Raw genomic sequence first — 23,567 nt, 5'->3', positions numbered from 1 at the left:
TGGGTAGTAAGGAGGGCACGTATTGCGTGGTGCACTGGGTGTTATACGCAACTAATGAAGCATTGAACTTTACATCACAATCCGGGGATGTACTGTATGGTGATTAATATAATATAATAAAATAAATAAATAAATAAATAAAAATAAAACACGTTCTACCAACAAAAAAAAAAGAAAAAAGAAATGCGAACACTCTCGGCCGACCAGACCTATAAAATCGGGAACTCTAGGGGGAAGGGGCATTTTAACCAGCCCTTCGGGTCATTCTGAGGCGGGCTAGTCTGAAAATCACTGGTTTAAGTCTGCGTCTTCTCCACTTCCCTGATAACAATCGCCTGGAGGGGGGGGTGCGAAGAGGAGGCGGGATGCTTGTGAGAATGTACCCCCGGGGCCCACCTCGGGCTTGCTAGATAAAATAGTCTGCAGAAGAACCTCAGAATCTACCTCGAGGGACCACTGAGCAACTAGTTCAAACGATTCCTAGTACCAGATGCATGATGTTAGCAAAACAAACTCGCCTTATGACTCCCTGAACATTATCAGATGTTTCTTTTTCTCCAAGTAAACATCCAGCCCGCCTTACAGCTCGAACAAGACTCTTCCAGACTACCTAATAAGGAACAGCCTCTTCAGGGACATGCTTGTCATTTCCGACCCACAGCTGTGCTGTGGTCTACATCTTGGAATCCTAATTCGCCAGTCATCTGAATAAGGCAGTAGAGATCCTTTGCTGTTTTGCTGACAACCACTCCCATAATAAATTCAATAAAGAAGACCGACTCCCCACTGATATCACACGGAAGGGGATCCTAGGGAATGAGACCTGAGATGATGAACTTAAGGAGAGGTAAAGGTGGAATTTGGGAACCCGGTGCTGCATGATGGCAGACAGCTCCGAGGAGAGAAGCATGGGAGGGAAATGTGACACTTTCCTCCACTGAGTCATATCCTGTAGGCGGTGGGCAGGCTGCATCACTCCTTAGTTCTGAAAGCAAGAGAACTTTCCCGTGCTCAGCCCTGCATTCCAAACCCCCTCATCTCTGGCCCTAGGGTGAGGAGCAGGCAAGTGGAAGAGCAGCTGCGTGCACAATGTGTAGGTCTTAGGACTGGGTAAGCCCCACACTTTGAAAGCACTCTGAGAAGCTCCTTCCCAGAGCCTGGCTAGGAACCCAGGCGGAGAGAGTGATGAAGCCCACCAGGGTCCAACTCCCATGGGCAGCGGCTGCAGGAGAGGGCTTGAAGACGGTACCGTCAGGAAGATGAAGGACAACCATAACTTCAAGAATAACTTCAGACTTCCTGTTCATAATACATACTGTGACATCATCAGTGTCTCCAGCTGTTTCCTTCCAAGTTCAGCTAGGCTTCACAAGTCAGGCCGCAGCTTGCTGGTCCAGAGTGTGGGAGCAGAGAGATCACAGGTTCCAGGGACAAGACTGTTGTCTGTGACAAAGAAGAGCATCACTGTAGCAGGAGAAGGACCCACAAGAATTAAACGCAGCCAGGGTTTCTGAACAGCAATTACCACCCAGAGTGTTTCCTGTCCACTGCACTGCTGGGTACCACTCTGCAGCTCGGAAGGCTGAGGGCCTGTTTATTCTCTGCACATTCTGTTACACTTAGCTCCAACAGCGGAAAGAAAAGGGATGTGATGAGAAGGACAGGATAGGGCAAGAATGCAAGTGGAGAGGCAGCTAGCATACGATTACTTCAGGAGGAACTCCGACAGGAATTTCAGCCTCCACCTGCTGCGGGGAGCTGGCGTTTTGCTTTCGTTTTTCAACCTGGACTTAAAATATCTCAGGCCACTTTTTTTTTTTTTTTAAATAGGCTCCAAGTCCAGCGTGGAGCCCAACGTGGGGCCCAAACTCACGACCCGGAGATCAAGACTCCGAGATCAAGACCTGAGCTGAGATCAAGAGCTAGATACTTAACTGACTGAACCACCAGGCACCACTGAGTCCATTTTTTAAAAATCCACATTCGTCAGGCATTTCGTCCCGGGAAGAGGCAAGCTCCGAAGCTGAACCGGCAGCAGTACCCACGCAGACGCTGGCGATGCCTCGGGGCCTCGCCTCGTGCTCATCCCGCCGCAGAGCTCTCCTGCGCCATCCATGGTCAGGCGGCCGGGGCCGTTTGTGGTGCAAGACCTTTGTTGCCTCATTTTATGCAGCTTGCTCCATTTTACCCTTTTATCCACGAAGAGGTTCAGAAATACAGAGAAGCATCTGAACAAAAAGAACAAAGAGTGGCTCCATCTAAAATGAATATGAACTCCGCGAGGACGAGGATCTTTGTCAGTTTTGTTGAGACTGCTATTGACTAAATGTCTGGGTCCCCCTACATTCGTGTGTTGAAATCCTAATCGCCAAGGTGATGGTAGTAGGAGGTGGGGACCTTTAGGACGTAATTAGGTCATGAGGACAGAGCCCTCCCATTTGGAATGAGTGCCCTTCTGAAAGAGACCCCATGGAGTTAGCTCACCATTTCCACCATGTGAGGTTATGAAAAGAAAGCCATCCATGAACCAGGAGGAGGAGCTCACCAGATAGGGAATCAGCTAGTGCTTGATCCTAAACTTTCTAGCCGCTGGAACAGGGAGAAATAAATTTCTGTTGTGTATAAGCTATTTGGTTTCTGGCATTTTTCTTATAGCAGCCCAAATGAACTAAGACATACCCCCCCCAATGTCTAACACAGTGTCCAGCACATAGTAGGTGCTCTATAGGTATTTACTGTATAGGTCAGGAGGAGAAGCCAGCATTCCACAGGAACACTGACAGAGTTGTCATGAGCTTTGTCCTCCACGTTAATGCCTCTTGCATTTGTCATACCAAGGAGGACCAACAAACGCCTATATCATTTATCCATTTATATGGGTTTCATGAAATTTCTTTGTATCCCTTTCCATCAGTTGTGTCTTGTTATGTCACTACATATATGTGTTTTACATTATTGGCCTCTTGTCCTTCATACTTGCTTCAAGAGCCGCCCAGAACTGTAGATGAATATCACAGAGCCCTGGTGAGTCATGGGCCCACCCCACATCCTTGGGAAACAGTGATAAGCCAAGGTAGGTGGTATAGGCATGGAAGGAACATTAGCCATCATGTAGTCCAAATTCCCTCTTATATAGACAGGGACACTCAGCCCAGGAGAGAGAAACCATCGGAGCACCCCACTCATTCAGAAACATCAGGGCCCACTAACATCACGGTGATTTAGCACGACTTCTTTGGCTTTCCAGAGTCCTTGCTAAACAAAACGTGCTATTTGGGGAAAGCTAATTGCTACTGGAATCCCTTAAACTGTTGGCTTCCCATGCTCATTTTAGGGTGCGGGTTTTTAATGATAGGCTTTATGAATAAGCTTATCCAGTGAACTAGGAACGGGATGCAGGACAAATTAGTTCTGAACGGGTGTGGGAAAGGTCTTAATTCATTGTACAAGAAAAAAGAAACTTTAACAATCATGTTGGAGAGGCAGTGTACCATAGAGAATAATGAGGCTGGAGCCAGACAGCCTGAGTTCAAACCCCAGCCTTGCCACTCACTGGCCTGGGAAAGTAACTCACTCGTTCTTAGTCTCGGTTCCTCCATCTGTCCTTATCTGTAAATAGGAGGCAGTAATAGCAGAATTTGTTTTTATAAAGAATTTAATATAGTACCTGATACTTACAAGTTCTCAATACATGGAGGCTATTGTTTCTTCTTTCCAGATCCGTTCAGGCAAAAATTTGCTTACATTGGTCACTCATTTCTAGAATAAAGCACATCCAGATCTGTGGTGTCTGACCCCCCCACCATGTCCAAAATTGTTATCCTTCTGCTTTAACCAAGGGTACAGGGAAGAAAGCTCCAGGGAGGAGTGATGGTGTGATGCCACGGATGGTGTTCACTCTAAGGGCTGACTTTATAGAAGTTAGGTTTACAGTTTAATAGCACCCCATTTTAATTTATTTGAGGATAATCTAAAGAGTCTGGATTGAGTTTAGTGTTTATCATTATTACTTTAGGTTTTTGGGGGGTCTACATCTAAAGAATGTAAACATGGGGTCTCACAGTACAGTTGAGTACTTCAATTAAACAACTATTTGTGGGACTCAAATATGAGGCTGTGTCACGTACAAAATTCTGAGGGATGTGGAGGCAACTAAACAGATCTCGCTCTCGGGTTTAAACAATAAAGTCTATTGAAAAAGATAGTTGAATACATCTAATGACACTCCTATATAAAAATAGGCAAGGACAGAATTATTTATAAAAGATTATCACATCGTCACGAATTCCTTCCAAATGCCTCTTATCTACTTCGCCTCTAACGTCATAACATTATCCTAAACATCCATCTCTGAAGTTCACTTCGCTACAAATATCCTCTGGTGAACTGAGAAGTAAATTATATGATCAGAGATTATTCTGGATGTCATCTAAAAGGAATGAAGGTTTATTTTCTGAGGCAAAAAATAAAGTGACAGTTCCACAGAATAGAATATGTTCTCCTCCCAGTGCCTAAGGATATAGAGCTATAAAGGGCAGAGCAATTTCATGTTAGTTTTCTGACAAATATCCAGTATAATTTTATTTTAAATTTATTTCATGAAATCCTTACAGGTCTATATTGTCAATATTCATTTTGGGGCTTTACTGTAGGCTTTAATCAGTTACTTGAAACCACACGTGTCAGTATAGAAAACCAGGGGAAATGCCTTTAAATGAAATGTTTTATTACCTATATTATAATTCTCTCGTATTCAGGCAGGAGTTCGAACTTCATTAGCATTACACAGCGGAGTTCCAAATACAAGCCTTCAATGCCAGGTAGTTAGCCAGGACTCTTTCTAGAAACTTGGGAGTTTTGAGTGCAAATTCTAGTTTGGCATTAACTCACTGTACAACCCTGTACAACTCTTTCAATCTCGTGTTTGCCTATGTCTTTAAAAAAAAAAAAGATTTATGTACTTATTTGAGAGAGAGAGCACAAACAGAGGGAAGAGGCATAACAGGGAGCCTGATGCGGGCTTGATCCCGGGGCCCCGGGATCATGACCTGAGCTGAAGGCAGATGTTTAACCGACTGAACCACCCAGGTGCCCCTCGTGTTTGCCTATGTCTTAAGTGAAGACACACATGTTCTCCTGGTTCACACAGTTGAGTCCTTGCACACTGTAGGGAATAAATAAAGATACACAAAGTCCCTTATGAAGTGTTAAAAAAATACAAATAGTAGTAATAAGCCATTACACCTGTTAAGAGTACAACTGTGCCAAGCAACCCATGTCATAATAATAGGGCATGTACAAATATCACGTGGCACTGAGCAAAATATATCCACAATATGATTCTGCCTGTCATAGTGGCACCCAGGGAAAGCCTTGTTGATACATATTATATGACCCACATCGTATAACATGTTTAACTTCCTTTAATAAGCAAATCCGTTAATTCAACATATATAATTGCAGGTCTGATAGCACAGCACTGGACAATATAGACAAGGTCCCTGCCCTACTGTAGTTTACAGCCTGGTGGACAATTCCCTGTGGATTTGTCTATCTCAAGCTTTAATGTGCACATGAATCATCTGGGAATTTGATTTAAATGCAAACTCTGACTCATTAGGTCTAGGTTTGGACCCGGGGGTCTGGACAGAAAAGGAAGAGGAGACGCATATGAGCAAATGGACTTCCTGTAACCTCTCAATAAAGAGGTTACTCAGGGGGCGCCTGGGTAGGTGCAGTCGGTTGGGCTTTGACTCTGACTTTCGGTTCAGGTCATGGTCTTGGGATCAAGCCCTGAGTTGGGCTCTGCACTCAGCGGGGAGTCTGCTTGGGATTCTCCCTCCCTCTCTCTCTGCCCCCTCACCCGGCTCAAACTTGCTCACGTTCTCTCTCTCTCTCAAATAAATAAATAAATCTTAAAAAAAAAAAAAGCTGCTCGGAAGAACTCAGAAGGATAAGACCCCAGTGCAATGACCAGGCCCAAGTTTTCTGAAGGGAAACTTGACCCACAGGTAGCCAGCTCTGATTGGGAGGATTCATTTATATACAGCGAGGACTTTCAACCCTGGCTGCACATAAGCAGCTCGAGACCAATCTTTGGTGGGACTAGCACCCAGACATCAGTACTTTTGAAAGTTCCCCAAATGATTCTGATGTGCAGCCAGAGTTGAGAACCATTACCTAATAGGTATGGAACTTTAAGAATAGTTCTTATTTCAGGAATTTTTATTATTTTCTTCAAAATTGTTAAATTATAACCGTAATTTATTTTTATAGATTTTTATAAATCTTTAGATATATAGAAAAATTTGTAAATCAGGTAAACATCCTTTTATATAGCATTTATCCTAGTTTTTAGGTTGGGGAAATATGACAACTAAGGGGAGAATAACAGGTACTATATAAACGGCAAATGGTGTCATCAGCATATAAAGACTTCTTTAAACCCTTCAAAAAAAGACAATCACCACAATTAGAAAATGAGCAAAAGAAATGAAAAGGCAATTCAAAGGGGAAAAAAGTGCATGTGACCCATAAGCAGCTTTAAAAGGTTTAACCTCATAGTTAATGAAATAGAACCAAATTAAAATGATGACACTTATGAAAGATAGAGAGCAAACAAAAAATTTTGGAAGAAACAAACTATGGAAGGAGATGGAAACTAAAAAGGAAAAAAAATATTAGTATTTTTGGAGAAGGGAGAGAAGACGTATTCTTGGAACAAAAATAAGGTAAGTCGTTAAAGGTGTTTCCTTATTCACTGGGCTCCTTGCTGTTAAAGCCTTCAGCCCCTACGAATGGCTCACTGCTAAAAGGCCACAGTGCACTGAGGAGAGACCAGATGGAGAGCCCTGGGACCACAGGTAAAGAGAGAGATGCCTGGCCAGCCCCCAGCTGCTCCATGTCCCTGCTATTCCAGCTCCTTCCATCATCTGACTGCAACCACATCAGGACCCTGAGCCAGAGCCTGGAAGTTAAGTCCTTCCCAGAATCCTTCAGACACAGAAACTCTGAGAGATAATAAAATTATTGTTGTTGTTTGGGAAGAGTTTTAAGGCAGTAATAGATATCAGAAGAAGATTTGGTACCTGGAAATTGAATGCCGCCATAACAAAATCCTAAAACAAGTGGCATTTGCCATTGGCATTGGTGGGTGGAAACAGAAGGGCCTTGAGAAGACCATTAGCGGATGCCTAAAAGCAAGGACGGAGACAGAGCTACCACACTAAGCACTTACCAAATACCAAACCCACAGTAATCATGAGATTTAATAAAATGATTATTCTTGTTTTAAGCCAAGAAGTGTTGGGAAGTTTTGTTACACAGCTGTAGGTAACCAGGACGCCCCACATCTGGTACCAGATTCTGGACTGGTTATTGTTCAACAGGAGAAGCAGAACCACTGTGAGTTACACACAGGGGTTAGACATTACACAACTGAGGGGCTCGTTAGGGCTGCAGCATCTGCTTCCGTTTCTGGTGTTGGGCTTGAAAGGGGCAAACCAATCCCTAATGGTTGTGTGGGAAATTTCCCAAAGGGTGGGTGGAGATTCGAACTGTGGAGGTTTGAAGAAGATGCTCCCATGGAAAGTCCTGACTTGAACCTTGAGCAAGGTGAGGAAACGGGGCTCTGTGAAGGGCTTCTCTGCGCTTTCTCTTTAGATCGTAAAAGAAGTCACACTTCCCACATGCTTTTAAATTCTTTCCAGTGTACCTTTTAATTCCTTTCATTTCCCTCATTCATTGTTATCACTTTCCCATGGGTGCTGTGACAAAATACCATAAACTGGGTGGCTTCAGACAATAGATATTTATTCTCTCATGGTTCTGGAGGCTAGAACTCTGAAATCATGTTACTGGCCATGCTCCCTCTAAAGGCTCAGGGGAGAATCCTTCCTTGTCTTTTCCTCACTTCTGATGGTTGCTGGCACTCTTTGGAATTCCTTGGCTTGCATCCAATCTCCGTCTCCACTGTCACATGGCCCTCTCGAGTATGTGTGTGTCCTTTCCTCTTAGAAGGACGCCAGTGATTGGATTGGGGCTCATCCTAACTGACTGTGACCTCGTCTTAACCAATTACATCCACAAAGACTCTATTTCCAGGCAAGATTCCATTCTGAGGTTCCTGGTAGAAATTAATTTAAGGGGACATTATTCGGCCCAGGACACTCATTAATGAAAATTTCAACACAGCATGGTGATGTTATGGAGGGAAGTAAAACAGAGAACCAAGAGGGGAAGTGAGAGCTGCACTGCCCTCCAAACCCACATCTCATCAGGTGTCAGATGGGACAACCATCCCCGAGTCCTGTGGGCCACGACCAAAAGTGAAGTGAGTAGGGTGGTGAGGAGGGCGAGTGGCAGGGGACCAAGGTCGGGAGATGCCTCAGAGAGGGCTGGAGACAAACCTCCTTCCTGCCCCCAAACAGAGACTTTATCTGCAAGCATAAAAGAAGTTGCTAGAAGGGACGTTGTGTGCCCTTCTTATTTCTCCATCTGTAGTCAAGAGTCACTGAGGCATAACAAATAATGAAGAGTTTCAAACAATTCAGACTAGCTACACAGGCGTGTGCTGTGGGTTGGGGCTGCTGATGCGTAGCGATAACTGAGAAGGTAGTTCTCCTTCTCAGGCAAGGTGTATCGGATGTTTGGATATAAATGGTCAGAAAGTGTACTTAACAAGACAGGGGTATCGATCAGGAAATAATTGTGTGCGGGGAAAGGGGCAGTCTTTTCCACGGGTAATTAAGATGGTGTCACTTGATACCTGCTCCAGGGAGAATCACTCTTCCAGCGCAGTGTCTTTAACCTGGCGTCATGGCAACAGGCTGGTCATGAGTTCTCCCTCTGGAGCTTTCTTTTATTAATGTGTCTGCTGTTCACAAGTTACAGCTTGCCCTTTCATTGTATTGCTCCAAACACAAGTGACAAGGTGGAAAGAAAGTGAAGTAGCTTTTATTGTACAGCACGAGCCTTCAGGAAAAGGAAAAACAAATAAGCCGACCACGGGCTAGCTACGGTGGAAAGGTGATCTCCCGGGGCGCCTGGGTGGCTCAGTCTGCTAAGCTTCCAACTCCTGATTTCAGCCAGGTCGTGATCTCATGGTCATGATATGGAGCCCTGTGTCCAGGTCCACACTGGGCATGAAGCCTGCTTAAGATTCTCTCTCTCTCCCCCTGCCCCTTCCCCCTCCATGCTCTCTTGTGCATGTGCACTCTCTCAAAAAACAACAACAACAACAAACAAGAAAAGTGATCTCCTTTCTCCATACATTTCTCCATAGGGGTTCAGGACCAGGAGCATCAGCCTCACCTGGGAGCTGTTAGAAATGCAAAATCTCGGGGTGGGGGGATGGGCTAGCCCGGTGATGGGTATTAAGGAGGGCACATATTGCACGGAGCACTGGGTGTTATAACCAAACAATGAATCATGGAACACTACATCGAAAACTAATGATGTACGTTCGGTGACCAACCTAATAAAAAAAAATGCAAAATCTCAGATTCCCTCCCGAATCAGAATCTATCTTTGATAAGATCCATGGGAGAGTCACATTCACATTGAAGTTTAAGAAGCACTGCCAAATACAGAATTTTCCTTTAGGTAATAACATCACCTGCAGTGGCCTACATTCGGAGACACCCCCTTTTTTTTTTTTTTTAAAGATTTTATTTATTTATGTGACAGAGAGACAGCCAGCGAAAGAGGGAACACAGCAGGGGAGTGGGAGAAGAATAAGCAGGCTCCCAGCGAAGGAGCCCGATGTGGGACTCGATCCCCGAACCCCGGGATCACGCCCTGAGCCGAAGGCAGACGCTTAACACCTGCGCCACCCAGGCGCCCCCACCCCTTTTTTTGACTAGCCTAGGTGGCCTGATAAGATTTTTTTTTTAAGTGGAAAACAGTCACTGTTTTCCACAGTAAGAGGAATTCTTGGTAATTCAGACTAAGTTTATCATAAATATAAGTTTCTAAGTGGTGCCAGGTATTTGGTCCCCAGGCTTTTCTTGTGCCCTGTCTAGTTTTAGGAGATCCGTTTCTTGGACTCTGGGCTCACCCAGTCAGCTGGGAGACTCCTGTCAGTGAACCAGGCACCATATTTCTGCAGCACCAAATGGAGGAGGCTTTTGTTCTAGAAATAGTGCCTGGAAACTTTGCCAAAGGAATGTTCAAAAAGCAAGTTTTACATCTTTTAGCCAGGACAGAGGGTCACGCTCTTGCTTCTTATTCATCAGGGATGACTTCTGGTCTACACCTTAACCTAAGGATCATTATGAAAATGTTCTGATAGTCAAAACACCCAGTTTGAAGGACTTTCCTTCATTCCTAGCAGACATATGAGATACCACAAACCGGGTCTTAAAATTAAGATGAAATGAAAAATGAGGGAAATGACCCAGATCTTTCCGTTAAGAAGCAAATAATAAAATCAAACCCATTCAACCACCTAGATTTTTTTTTTTTTACCAGACTTTGTGCTTTTTTAATTTAGGGGAAGGGAGGATGGAACATTGTAATGCATTGTAATGGAAGAGGAAAGCTGGGGCTGTAAAACAGGTTGTACAAAAGAATGATTGATAATTGATAATTAGGAATAAAATGAGTCATTGTTGCCATGAATTAACCTCGACAAAGGAATGTGAATTGTTTTCCATTATGAATGGGTAGCTGTATGACCTTGGGTAAATGTCTGAACCTCCTTCTTCCTCAGTGTCTTAATTGGTAAAATGAGGATAATAATACTACCTCCTCTGTGAATGTTTTAAGATGAAATGAGATAATATGTGAATGCAAACCACTTTACAATCAGTTAGTACCTAATAAACACCGAATAATCTTAGATTCATTATTCTATAGAGAAGTAAATTCTGAGACTAAAAGAATGTGGGGCGCCTGGGTGACTCAGGTCATCTCCCGGATCCTGGGATTGAGCCCCGCTGCTCAGCAGCGGAGTCTGCCCCTCTCTCTCTCCCCCTCTGCTCCTCCCACCACTTGTTCTCTCTCTCTCTCAAATAAATAAATAAAATCGTTTTAAAAAATTTAAAAAAAGAATGTGCTAGACAAAAATCTGGGTATCATTTAAATGAAAATCTACGTACATAAAGAAGTGAAACGAAGAACTGAGATACTTTACAAAATGACTTCAAGGGGAATTAGCAAATGGATCAGGCTTGGGAGAGTTAGTCTGCTTGGGCTGTTACAACAAAAACACCATAAATTGGATGGCTTATAAGCAACAAATACTTGTATCTCACAGCGCTGGAGGCTGGGACCCAAGATCATAGCGCCAGCAGATTCAGGATCTGGTGAGAGCCACCTTCTCACTGACCTCATGTGGCAGGAGGGGCAGGGGAGCTTTTTCAAGCGACTTTTATAAGGGCACGAACACCAATCACCTCCCAAAGGCCCCATCTCAAAGTACCATCACACTGCGGATGAGGATTCAACATACGAATCCCAGGGGGGGCCACAAACCCGTCCATAGCAGAGGGGTTACCTGAATTGTTAGTTTTGTTCACCTCCATGCATTTAACTAATACAAGTGGTCAGTTCCTCACAGCATCCTTATCAACATCACTTTTTGAGATAGTAAATTTCAAGAGAACTATTTTTCAAAAATCCGCAAAGTATCTGAGAATATTAATCTTTTAGAACGAGGAGAAACAAAACACCTAATATGCAGTGCCCCCCCCCAGATGTACGTCAGGGCATCCCGTTCCACCCTCCATACCTCCCAACTTCTTCCAGAACTGATTTTCTCATCTTGTCCAAACGACTATCAAACTCATCCACTGAGCTTTATATTTTACTGTCTTTCCTTCATTTCTTAAATTTATTACATTTTAGAAAATGAATCTTCAGGGGCGCCTGAGTGGCTCAGTCTGTTGTGTCTGACTCTTGATTTCAGCTCAGGTTATGATCTCAAGGTCGTGACACTGAGCCCGGTGTCAGGCTCTGCACTGGCCATGGAGCCTGATTAAGATTCTCTCTCTCCCTCTGCCCCTTCTCCCCTACGCAGTCCTTCTCTCAAAAAAAAATATAAAGAATAAATTTAAAAAATGAATCTTCTGAGTTTTTCCCCCCATAATGTTCTCCTCTTATTATATACATCCCAGATGTTTCTGCAATCCTGGATAGAGCACATTTCATGAGTGGCCTGAGGAAACACATTGTTCATTCATGCATGAGGGAGTCCTTTCCACTTAAAGACACTGCTTTGAAAGAGTCTTCCGAATTGGTTTCATTGATAAGAAATGAAGGAAGCTAAAAGCTTTTCACTTAAGATTTGACAACAGCCAGAAAACTTTTGTTAATCATGAATGTTAAGTGATAACATTTAATTAACATGGGTAATAATTAGAATATTGCCTGGAATTTACGTAGACATAATCTTAAGTGTCTGTGTAACTGTTGCTCTTTCTACAGTTCCTCCTAAGAACGGAACGATGACATCTCACGCCATTTTTATTTTGGACTTCCTTTTCAGAGGTAGTTTATTTGGGTGAGAACTGGGCTTTACTTTGGCCCTTGCCGTCTTCGACACCTGCCTCTCAGGTAAGTGGACAGAGGTGATGTGGGGAAGGTGCTAATAAATCTGTTGGCATCCATTCCTTTGTCCTTTTGTGCTCCTGTATGTGAAAGTCAGTTTAATTGTGACTGGGAAGTCATGGGACTATGTGGAGGAAAAAAAAGACATAATCACCTCAGACCCTTTGTTGGTAACCAGTGATTTAACAACGGCTTTGCTTACAGCACACTATGGCTTTGGTACAAGGGAAAGATTTTAAAAGAAAAAAAAAAAACTAGTAGTATTTAGTGTGCTGGGTATCACTAGAAAAATAGAACCAGTTGGTTCCCTCTTCCTCAGGGGATCTCCATCTTTTTTCTCTTAGGACCTTCAACTGATTGGATGAGGCCCATCCGATTATGGAAAGTAATCTGCTTTACTCAAAGTCTACTGATGTAAATGTTCATCTCATATAAAAAAAATACCTTTACAGCTACATCCTGACAAGTGTTTGACCAAATATCAGGGTATCCCGACCTATCCAAGTTGACACAAAATATTAGCTGTCACATTTGGCCACTCTGAGAACTGGAACTGGGAACTGATTTGTTATAAAATCCTCAAATGCCTTAAAATCCATGTGAATGGTGTGTTTTATAAAGGAATAAGGACCAGAAAGCTTTAGATGTCTCTGCTACGCAGGCAGAAACCCTCTGTGAAAGCAGTGTTTCATATTCTGGTCTAGCAACAGTCTCTAGCAGCGTGGTGCCGTAAAATGGTGGTCGAGCTTTGATACCAGACCACTGGAGTCTGCATCCTGGCTGTAGCACTTTCTGTGTGATTTGAGGCAACCTACTTTCACTTCTTTCTGCTTTGGTTTCTCCATCTGTAAACTGGAGATAGGTTGAAAAGTCCTGTCTCATTGGAAGTTTGTAGAAGAGTGCAAGGTACAAATTGAGTATCCAGTAAACATTACCTTTTGTTATTCCTTAAATTAATAATAAAGCCAAACATTTTCTTAATGCTTGCCCATCTTAGAGAGGTTTGTGGTTTCTTTGTTTTGTGGCTTTATAGAAAGTGATACCTGCCTCACCCCTTCCTACCGTTATCCTGTGGTTGACATTTCAGGGTCCCTTAATGGGCACTCAATGTAAGCAAGTTGTTTTTCACTAGGAAGGCCAGGAGAGGGAAGAATTGGAGAGGTTTCTGTAAGGACAGGATGGGTGGAAGATCGGCTTTCACAGAGCAGATAGCAACCTTTATGAACCTCACAAATGAGAAACCCCATTTTTTAAATACGTTTATGTAATCTCTACACCCAACGTGGGGCTCAAACTCACGACCACGAGATCAAGAGTCACATGTTCTTCCAACTGAGCTGGCCAGGCACCCCTGAACCACCCCATTTTAATAAATTGATGAATAAATACCATAGCAGGAAGGTCATTCTAAGAAAAAATACATATAACAATTTGATGTTATAAAAACAATCAGCTATTTTCCTTTTACCAAATACTCATCCCTTGAAAGAGTCACCTCTTGGGGTGCCTGGCTGGCTCAGTCAGAAGAGTATGCGACTTTCTTTTCTTTTTTTTTTTATCGCTAAAGATTTTATTTATTCATTTGACAGAGAGAGAGAGAGCACAAGCAGGGGGAGCGGCAGAGGGAGAGGGAGAAGCAGGCTCCCCGCTGAGCAAGGAGCCCAATGCAGGGCTCAACCCCAGGCCCCCGGGGATCATGACCTGAGACGAAGGCAGACGCTTAACTGAGCCTCTCAGGCACCCCAGAGCATGTGACTCTTGATCTTGGGGTCGTGAGTTTGAGCCCCATGTTGGGAGTAGAGATTACTTAAACAAAACTTAAAAAAAAAATTTTTTTAAATAAAAATAGAAAAGCCACCTCCTATTTCCTTTAAATAGCACACTTCTTCACAGCATCTAAGATGAAATTACATAGCCAAAGCCTTGACTGATAAACAACCTTTCTAGGAAAGATATAATGTCCGGCATGTGCCTAGAATGGTACTTGACACTTACAGAAGCTATTTAAAGAGGTGTGTGCTCCTGTTTATACTTTACATGTGAGGTAAAATGACTTGCTCAAGGGCACATGGATGATTAGTGGTTGAATTAGAACTCAGGTCTGGTTCTGAAGTCTAGCTTCCTTCCCTCTACCCCCCATTACCATGCCTGCTGTCATAGGACTAGATCTTGTTTCTAAAGCTGCATCTCTGGTCTATCCATTCTACATGGGCAAGACTGCACTCCAAGCTGGTCCTAGGCAAAACTAACGAAGTATACTAAATTTGTCTTTGACAATATCCCCAACTCCCCAGCAAGCTTTCTTTGGCTTCCCCCTATAGATTCTCGGTCAGCTAGTGGTTTCATCAGTTCCTTTCTGGCTTTCCCAAGGGCCTTAATTGGGCATTCATGTGAGTCTGTATCCTCTTCTCAGTATCTTATACTCTTAATTCCATATACCACACTCTCCTTTATTCAAAGCTTACCTGCCAATTCTATGTCACCTTCTAATGCTTAGTAGTATCTTAAATGGTCACTTTAATTACTGATTTCTAAGTTATTTCGTTAACTAATTACCTCTACATGGTTTGAAAAGCAACAGAGAACTTATGAATTACTTGCTCAATTAAAAATACATACTAGGGGTGTATGGCTCAGTCAGTTAAGTGGCCAACTCTTGATTTCGGCTCAGATCATGATGTCAGGGTCTTGAGATTGAGCCCCACATTAGACTCTGTGCTGAGCATGGAGCCTGCTTAAGATTCTCTCTCTCCCTCTGCCTCTCCCCGCCCCCAGCCCCCCACCCTCCACTCTCGTGTACTCTCTCTCTCTCTCAAGAAAACCCACAAAAACCCAACCAACCAAACAAACAAATAAACTAAAAAGCATTCTAAAGAACCAAAGGAGAAGGATTTCAAAGGTGCAAATTTGGATGATATTCTCAGTCAAGTGGTTTTTTGCTGTCCCTCAAATCATACCACACAGACAGCCATCATATGGTCTTGTGCTTTGCCCAGCTTGATTACTTCAGAACCATTTATAACACAGGACACATGTTCTTACACTTTACAAACCTGGAGAGGGGAGGAAAGTCAGCAGAGAGGAGTACATCTAACTCCTAGGAAACCCTGTATCTCATAACCCATCTATTCACAAAGATGGCAGTTCTCTCTAGCCTATCCATCTGTATGTCCTAGTATTGGCATTAAATACTTGAAGCACAAAACACTTCTCATTTTCAATTTTTCAGCTGCAGAGGGATTGACTACACTGTCGCTACCAAGAGCAAAGCCCAGAGTCCGATTAGGAGACCTTTATTTTCATTATGTTTTCAAACCTTCAAATCAAGCCTTTTTACTCTTACCCGGATTTCCTCTTTTGCCTGTTTCTCTCTTCGCATAGTTTGTCTTAACACATGAAGAAAAAACATTTAAACGCAGAGAGATAAATCGATGGTAATCATTATAAATGACTGATGAGAGTTGAAGCCATTCAGTCTGCTTATTTGAACATGCAAAGGCATTTCTCTCTTCTGAAATACCACACTGAACAGATAAGAGTGTATTCGGATATAATTTCATGTGATTACCCTATAATAGGAGCTCCTCGCCACAATTCTCTATCAGGTGTTGTTAAGCACACAAATTGCCTACCAATAAATCCTGTCCATCAGATCTTTCTTTCTTTCTTTCTTTCTTTCTTTCTTTCTTTCTTTCTACTTTGCAGGCAAAGGCTGGCAACATTGCCTACCTATTAAAATGGCAAGAAACTTAAGAAAATCTTAAGTTGAAAGAGAAGAATCTGGAAGAATATCACAAAAATTTGTCCTGTATCAAATGTATTTCCTCCCTTCGGAAAAACTATCTAACAGTCCAGAAAAAGTAGTAAAAGGCAAAATTAAATAATTAAATACAGAAGCAGAAACATTAAGTTGGTATTATGGACTTATTTGACAGCTGAATTAACCAATGAATGTTTTCAACTAACACTGAAGAGAGCACAGCCCAGTTTGAGAAGACTGGTTTAACAACTACTTTTATGGGGCGCCTGGGGGGCTCAGTCAGTTAAGCGTCTGCCTTCAGCTCAGGTCATGATCCCAGGGTCCTGGAATCAAGTCCCACATTGGGCTCCCTGCTCAGTGGGGAGTCTGCTTCTCCCTCTCCCTTTATCCCTCCCCACTGCTTATGCTCTCTCTCAAATAAATAAATAAAACATTTAAAGAAAATTACTTTTAAATTACTTTGATCCATTATTTACTCCTGAAGTAGGGATTCTTATCCTGAAACCTTGGATGTACTTCAGGGTCCTGTGAATTCTCAGAAATTTGGGGGTGTTCTTATGTATATTGGGCTTTTTTTTTTTCCCTCTGAGAAATTATCTGTAGCTTCTGTCAAATTTTCAAAGGGGTCTAGTCTAAGAATCGGTGTTCTTACAAGATCCTTTAAGGCATATGGAAAAGTTGGACACAATGATTTCAGTTAACCCTTGGTGTTTGTGAGATCACAGATGCACATTTGAGGTATCTTTCTCCGGAAGACAATGAGATCAGGCCTGTCTGGATAGCTGCAACAAAACCTGATGGGAAAGTTAGAGGATAGCTGAGAACCGGAGAATAGCAAGCCCCTTGTATGAACTATGGTAACACTCAATGCTATACCCAAATCATCATCATCATCATCACCATCATCATCATCATCTCAGTAACTTCAGGTAATAAAAATGTACTTCTCATTCACACAAAGTCTGATTCCTGCTCAACAGGCAGCCTTCCATGGGGTCACTCAGGGACCCAGGATCTGCATCCTACGGCTCTGTCTTCTTGTATGGTCTTGGATTCCTCTGTTAAAACCTTGGTATCTTGCCAGTAGGTAACAGAGGAGAGAGAGGGCATGGAGGATCACATGAGGTTTGGACATTATTTTACCCACATTCCTTAGGCAAAATTCAGTCACATGACCAAACCTAACTATAAGGGAGGCTGGAAATTGTAGTCTAGCTGTATATTTAGGGGGGTAGAAAAAATGGCTTTTGGTGAACACAACAGCATTTCTGCCCTATGCTCTTAAATGAAGCAACAGGACCAGGAAGAGGTTGGAGGTGAAGAAGACATGCTGCTTCAGAGTCGGGGAAAGTCATTGTCACAGGCAGATGCATGTACTTCACCAACAGTAAGCAGTAGAGGCAGGAAGGGGAAGAGTGTTCAGAGGAGAGGACAGGCATGGTGGCATAACACTTAGGAGCAAAAATGCTCAGAACGCCGCACATGGAGGCAGGAGGAATTTGGGAATCCAGTGATCCGTAGCAGAGCCCGAGTCACCTAATGAGTATTCAGGAAGACCCAGGGCTAGGAGTGGAGGATAAGAGCCCGGTCAGGCATCTCTACCTAGAGTGAGATAACCCAGAGCAGCGGGGTTACAGCACAGGGCTGAGGGCTGCACACCAAGGTAAAGAGCCAGGACAGAATATTTGTGAGGAGACTCCTTCATGACCAGAATGCTGGACAAGAGCTATCTAAATTCCTCCTGACCGAGGTCAGGAATGGTCCTAGAGATGTGCAGAGCCTACAGACGGGGTTCAACTAGCCGGAGAAGCTCATGGGAACCTGTCCAGGCCTGACATGATCCACCCTCAAACGTTACCAGTAACTTCATCCTCTGTGTCCCACTCACAGACAACAACCCGAACTAACCCCAGCTTCCTCACAAACGTCCTGGGATGAAAAAGGGCAATGAATCAGTACAAACCCTTCAGAGAGCAGAGCAAATGCCTTATTAACAGTATGGGGTGGCAAACTTGCTTATAAGTGATAAACAGTAATTAAAAGTGACAGCTGACATGTACAAGACATAGTTCTTGGGCTTCAATATATATTTAACCACTTAATCTTGACACAAATGTTTATTTGAAGGAGGTACCTTTATTACCCCAGTTTTACAGATTAAAAGCTGAGCAGGGAGGCTTATACGTAACTTGCTCAAGTGAGTGGCAGAGGTCTGGCTCCAGAGTCAGTGACTTTACCCAGTATGTATACTGCTATCTGAGAAAGTCAAATTTGACCAGAATTTCAGATAACATCTTACTCATTTAGTGAAGGTGCCAGTGAGGACCCACCATGTAACGCTCCCCAGAGATCTCATCCACCATTTTGCTTCCAGAGAACTGCCCCATCCTTTTAGAATGAAGACTAAGACATGGGTATCCAAAGAATGTCTTGGACAGTTCACTGGAGGGGCTGTACTCTTAAGGAATGTGTGCTCTGGTGCGGTGATAAGCTTTGAAGTAAAATATGTCACGAAGGAACAAATGCAAACTGTCAGCATTAGAAGGGCGAGAGTCCTCCCCGTTTTAGTGCCGTGAGGTTGACTCACTTGCATACTGTCCCTTAGGAATAAAAGCAGGTTGTCCTAAGGGCCACGATAAAATACTCGCCTCCTTACCTCAGGCCATTTTCTGTACTCAGCATACAGGATCATGAGGGTTAAAAGCCAGAAACTGCTGACAGTGATGTCACTGCATTCATTCTTAGGTTGCTAAAGGGACTGTGAAAAAGAAAAGGGTTCAACTTCACAGAACTTATTTTCTAGGAAATGAGAAATCCAATGTCTTATATAACTAACCAGGAATTCTATTCATCCAGGCATTTATTCATTCATCCCGGCCTTTATCCTACCATTTATTCATCCGTCCACCCATTCATCCAGTCAGGCATTAATTCACTCTTTGCGAAATACCTACTGAGCCAAATTTGTGCTAAATTCTGGGTATTTTTAGCACCCTCAATCAGTAGTTTTTCTGTCTGTTTTTCAAATTGTGTTAATAAGCCCAGTGTATGGGATTCTAGTACATTATAAAATGACCATTATATTAAATATGTTTCAGGAATCATAATCAGCCCATTAGTTGTGGTAGAGTTTGCAGCTTCTATCCACTAATCCAAAGAAAAGAGTTCACTGAGGAGTATTTCTTTTTTTGCTCAGGACCTCATTTTTGGCCCCAAGCTGTCTTTTGTAGACCATATGATTAGTCTCCAGCCAAATGTGGACAAGTCTTAGTCAACAGTAAATTGCCCTCCGTACCAAAGAAGTCCTCCAATATCTGCAAATGTCTATGAGAGCTGTAAGGCCCTGGCTGTTCTTGTTGAGAAACACCCCACTGGGACAAAAACATGTACTCTCAGTTCTCTTGGAGGACAGTGGAAAAAGGCTTTCTGAACTAGTTAGTGTTGTTTATGCAAACGCTTTTGCTCTAAATAATTCTACTCCAGGGGCGCCTGAGTGGCACAGCGGTTTAGCGTCTGCCTTCAGCTCAGGGCGATCCCGGCGTTATGGGATCGAGCCCCACATCAGGCTCCTCTGCTGTGAGCCTGCTTCTTCCTCTCCCACTCCCCCTGCTTGTGTTCCCATTCTTGCTGGCTGTCTCTANTTCTCGCTGGCTGCCTCTATCTCTGTCAAATAAATAAATAAAAAATCTTTAAAAAAATAAAAATAAAAAATAAATAAATAAATAATTCTACTCCAGTGGCCCAGAGTTCTACTGGCTGTAAGAAGTCTAAAATGAGGGGCGCCTGGGTGGCTCAGTTATTAAGCATCTTCTTTCAGCTCAGGGTGTGATCCTAGAGTTCTGGGATCGAGCACCACGTCAGGCTCCTCCGCTGGGAGCCTGCTTCTTCCTCTCCCACTCCCCCTGCTTGTGTTCCTTCTCTCGCTGGCTGTCTCTCTCTCTCTGTCAAATAAATAAATAAAATCTTAAAAAAAAAATCTAAAATGATTTAGCTCAGCATTTCGTTCTGCTTCACAACGAGAACCTTATTTTCTGATGGTAGTAAAGGAGGGGACTACTCAGGAAAGCAAAGCACAATGTCAAGGTGCCAACATTCTGATATATTTATTCAAGTTTGTATTTGTGGGTGGAAAATTTTTCCATGCTACAAAGTTTTGTTAGAAGCAAGATGCTACAAATCAATAAATAATAGCTATAGTTATTGCCTACTATAAACAGAATAACAAACAGAAAACAAACAGACACAACTACTTTGGTATACACAGACATTCAACTGTTTTCTGCTCTAGGACTGATATGAACACCACCATTTTAATTTCTTTATGGCATTTTCCCTGGAGATACAACTTTTTTTTGGAGATACAATTTCTTATTGTCCATTGCTTTGTGCTTCTCTTACCAGTTCAGGTTTGTAGCATACCAAAGAATTACAGAAAACTGTTTTTCTACCAAAGGTGGGTTATTTGCTGCCATGTGGTCATTCATTTATTACAGTGAAAAAGAAGCGAAGTACAAAAATTAATGTGTGCGTATGCACACACGGGCGTGTGTGTGTGTGTGTGTGTGTTGAGTGTCTAATGTGTGCTCAAGCCTGGGAATACTGGCTGGTATGAAAGGCTTTTAACTAGCTGGTCATCAAAATCATATATAATAGCCATTAAAAACTCACTTAGCTAGCAGCATGTAAATCACTGGGGTTGGTTACTCAAACACTAGACAGACAGATTTCTTGGATACTGTTTCCACTTGGGTTTTCCAGTTCATATGGTTCCAGCTGGCGGTACTCAAAAGTCACACGATTCATGTGCTTTCCGCTGGAGACCATGCGCACCACCGTGTTGTCACAGCCAATTTTCATTTGGGCTATAATTCATGAAAAAAGTAAAAGTTTCCCTGAAGGTTAGAAACCATGCAAACCATTTCCATTGATAAGACCATTTAAACACAAAGAAAGTGAGGGGATGTAGCTTCCTCTCACATAGTCAAACCATGCACCGGCCATCAGGTGAAACATTCTGTTTTCATTTTTATTACAATATATAATAACTATAGAATACTGAAAGTGAACTCAGTTTTCCTCATGCGCAAAAACACTGCTAGCCAAATAAAAGTGGCTGGAAAGAGGAGTTAAAAAGAGAAATCACAGAGGAGGGGGGGCGGAGAAAAGAAAGAAAATCACAGGCCCAAAATGGTGTCCTTTAGACCAAGGTATGAAACTGGGGCTTAATACCTAATGTTATTGTAATTTCAACCTCCCCTGGAAGGGTAGCCTTAACCAGTCAGTCAGGAATTTTTCTATCAGTGTCAATGAGTCAGCTACAGGCGCCCTCTCCATCCCCCAAAAGGAGGATGAGGTGATCCGCATGACAAGACACCTTGCTTTCCCCGTAAAGGAAAGTGGCCTTGTCTGGAATAATATTTTTCTTTTGCCAAATTTCTTGCCCCACCTTCTATAAGAACCTTCTATTTGGTACAATGCCTTGGAGACCCCTCTACCTGTTAGATGGAACGCTGCCCGATTCATGAATTGTTTAATAAAGCCAACAAGATCTTTAAAATCCATTCGGTTGAATTTTTGTTATTTAACAGAGGCAGTAAGATGTCTCTTTGCACTTTTCATGTTCTCCTACCTGCAAGGCTTCCCTGGTAAAGGCAGGGAAGGCAAGCCGGCTGTCTACACTGCACCTCTGCGCTAGCTCAGCGTTCTCAGCAGGAGCAGTGCCGCCCTCTAGGGACAGGTTGGAAATTTGCAGGGGCAGTTTTTAGTTGTTACCTGAGGATGCAAGTGCCATTTAGTGGGCAGGGCTAGAGGATGGACGGAACTGCTGGATTTTATGTCGACTAAAAAAAAAAAAAAATCACCTGTTTATTATTTTCTGAGCTTAGGTAATAACTCTGTTTACATATAAGCAAAAAAATTATTTGCATAGTTTAGATATACACTAATATACTTGTTTTTGTTCTATTGCTCACCTGTACCTTTTCTCTCATTTTTTCAGTGCTTCTTATATGGAATGGCTTTTGATATCCTTACTTCTCTTAAATCCAATCTTATTCATTATTTTTTTAAAATTTTATTATTTGTCTAAGCATCTGGCAATGTTTATGCATTCTAGTGCAGATGTGACTAAACAATCGTACATTGAAACTCATAGTAGTTCTATCAAAAATTTCTTTTATTTCTCCACTGTCAAGCTGGCTCCTGAGGTGAGATTTATCTGCCCAACGATCATTTTTTCTGCTGTTTTAATTTTGTCTATTTTCCCCCCAGCCTACCTGCTTTGTCTCTGTCAGGCCTACATCCTGAGAAACACTAGCATTATTATTGCATAACAGGTATTTCACAAACCTATGCCTGGGTTCAAGAGAAGTAAAACAGCCAGATATTTGAGGTAAGTCAATTACTAAACATAACAAATATAAATCCTATAACTGTTTTTATATAAGTACCCAGGAGTCTAGGTTAAGCTCCTTTGAGGAGGTCCAAATTTAATTTTCTTTAAATGATTTGGAAGATTATTCTTTTTTTGATCTTACTCTAAACTTTAATATATATAACGTGCTGCATTTGTTAATGTGTACCTGATTTACTTATTATCTGACATAACTGTGCCAAAATTACTCTGGCTTCAATTACCTAAATTCAAGGCACAAGTATTCTTTAGACCTTAATCTACTCTTCTTACCCAGAGCAAATGCATCTCCTCACAGGTGCCCTCCTGCATGGAAGGATCCAGTGCTTCAGAGAACACAGTAAGAGGCGAGAAAAGCCACATGCACTGACAGTTTAAACCAGCAATTCCCAGCCACCCTCACCCCCACCTGACCATTATCCAATGGAAAATCCTCACTGATCCTTCACAAAGAATATCTGGTTCTGTTCGGCATGCTGTGCATTCAACTGCTCTTTCATTGCCAGTGACCATTTTTAGGTTTCAGAATGTATTTCTGTTTTTGTACTGGTCTTTCAGAGGCTGGCTTTGCCCCTAGAAGTTGGGGACATCAACAGTTCTGAGAATTTCTAATGAAGCATACCACTTTTTAATTTATGTACTAAGAGTAATACACACATATACATATATATGGAAAAGTTATTTAGATATTTCTCCATTACTTAAAAAAGATATTACTTTATTATTATACTCTTACTAAAATTGATGATACATCTATTCAAAACATAGTTTTCGGTTAGTAAACTCTTTGGTCTCTAGAGGATGAAAGCAGACACCTTCAAGAAGGTGGAAGGGAAAAAAAAAAGG

General features: G+C 42.4%; 1 protein-coding gene and 1 long non-coding RNA gene across 6 annotated transcripts in view; one reads left to right on the top strand and one right to left on the bottom strand.

The window, feature by feature from the left end:
* The window catches only part of CRHBP (corticotropin releasing hormone binding protein), an 85,511-nt gene that overhangs the window by 2,809 nt on the left and 59,135 nt on the right, over window positions 1–23,567 (bottom strand). For 3 of the 5 annotated variants that reach the window (XM_034656400.1, XM_034656399.1, XM_002925820.4), the window contains one exon: window positions 20,388–21,171. In XM_034656400.1, the coding sequence (XP_034512291.1) occupies window positions 21,014–21,171 (158 nt within the window). In that variant the 3' untranslated portion in view covers window positions 20,388–21,013. Of the gene's footprint in view, window positions 1–1,316; window positions 2,229–3,678; window positions 3,760–18,965; window positions 19,068–20,387; window positions 21,172–22,081; window positions 22,150–23,567 lie in introns of those variants that run through there. The other 2 variants (XR_004624102.1, XM_011233091.3) reach the window with 2 other exon arrangements.
* LOC117801517 lies at window positions 8,277–22,702 on the top strand. Its single transcript, XR_004624103.1, has 3 exons — window positions 8,277–8,332; window positions 12,427–12,555; window positions 22,580–22,702. It is a non-coding gene; the product is annotated as an uncharacterized LOC117801517 (long non-coding RNA).

Source organism: Ailuropoda melanoleuca, chromosome 3 (assembly GCF_002007445.2).
Source record: "Ailuropoda melanoleuca isolate Jingjing chromosome 3, ASM200744v2, whole genome shotgun sequence".
NCBI lineage: Eukaryota > Metazoa > Chordata > Mammalia > Carnivora > Ursidae > Ailuropoda > Ailuropoda melanoleuca.
This window is presented reverse-complemented; position numbering and strand designations above follow the sequence as displayed.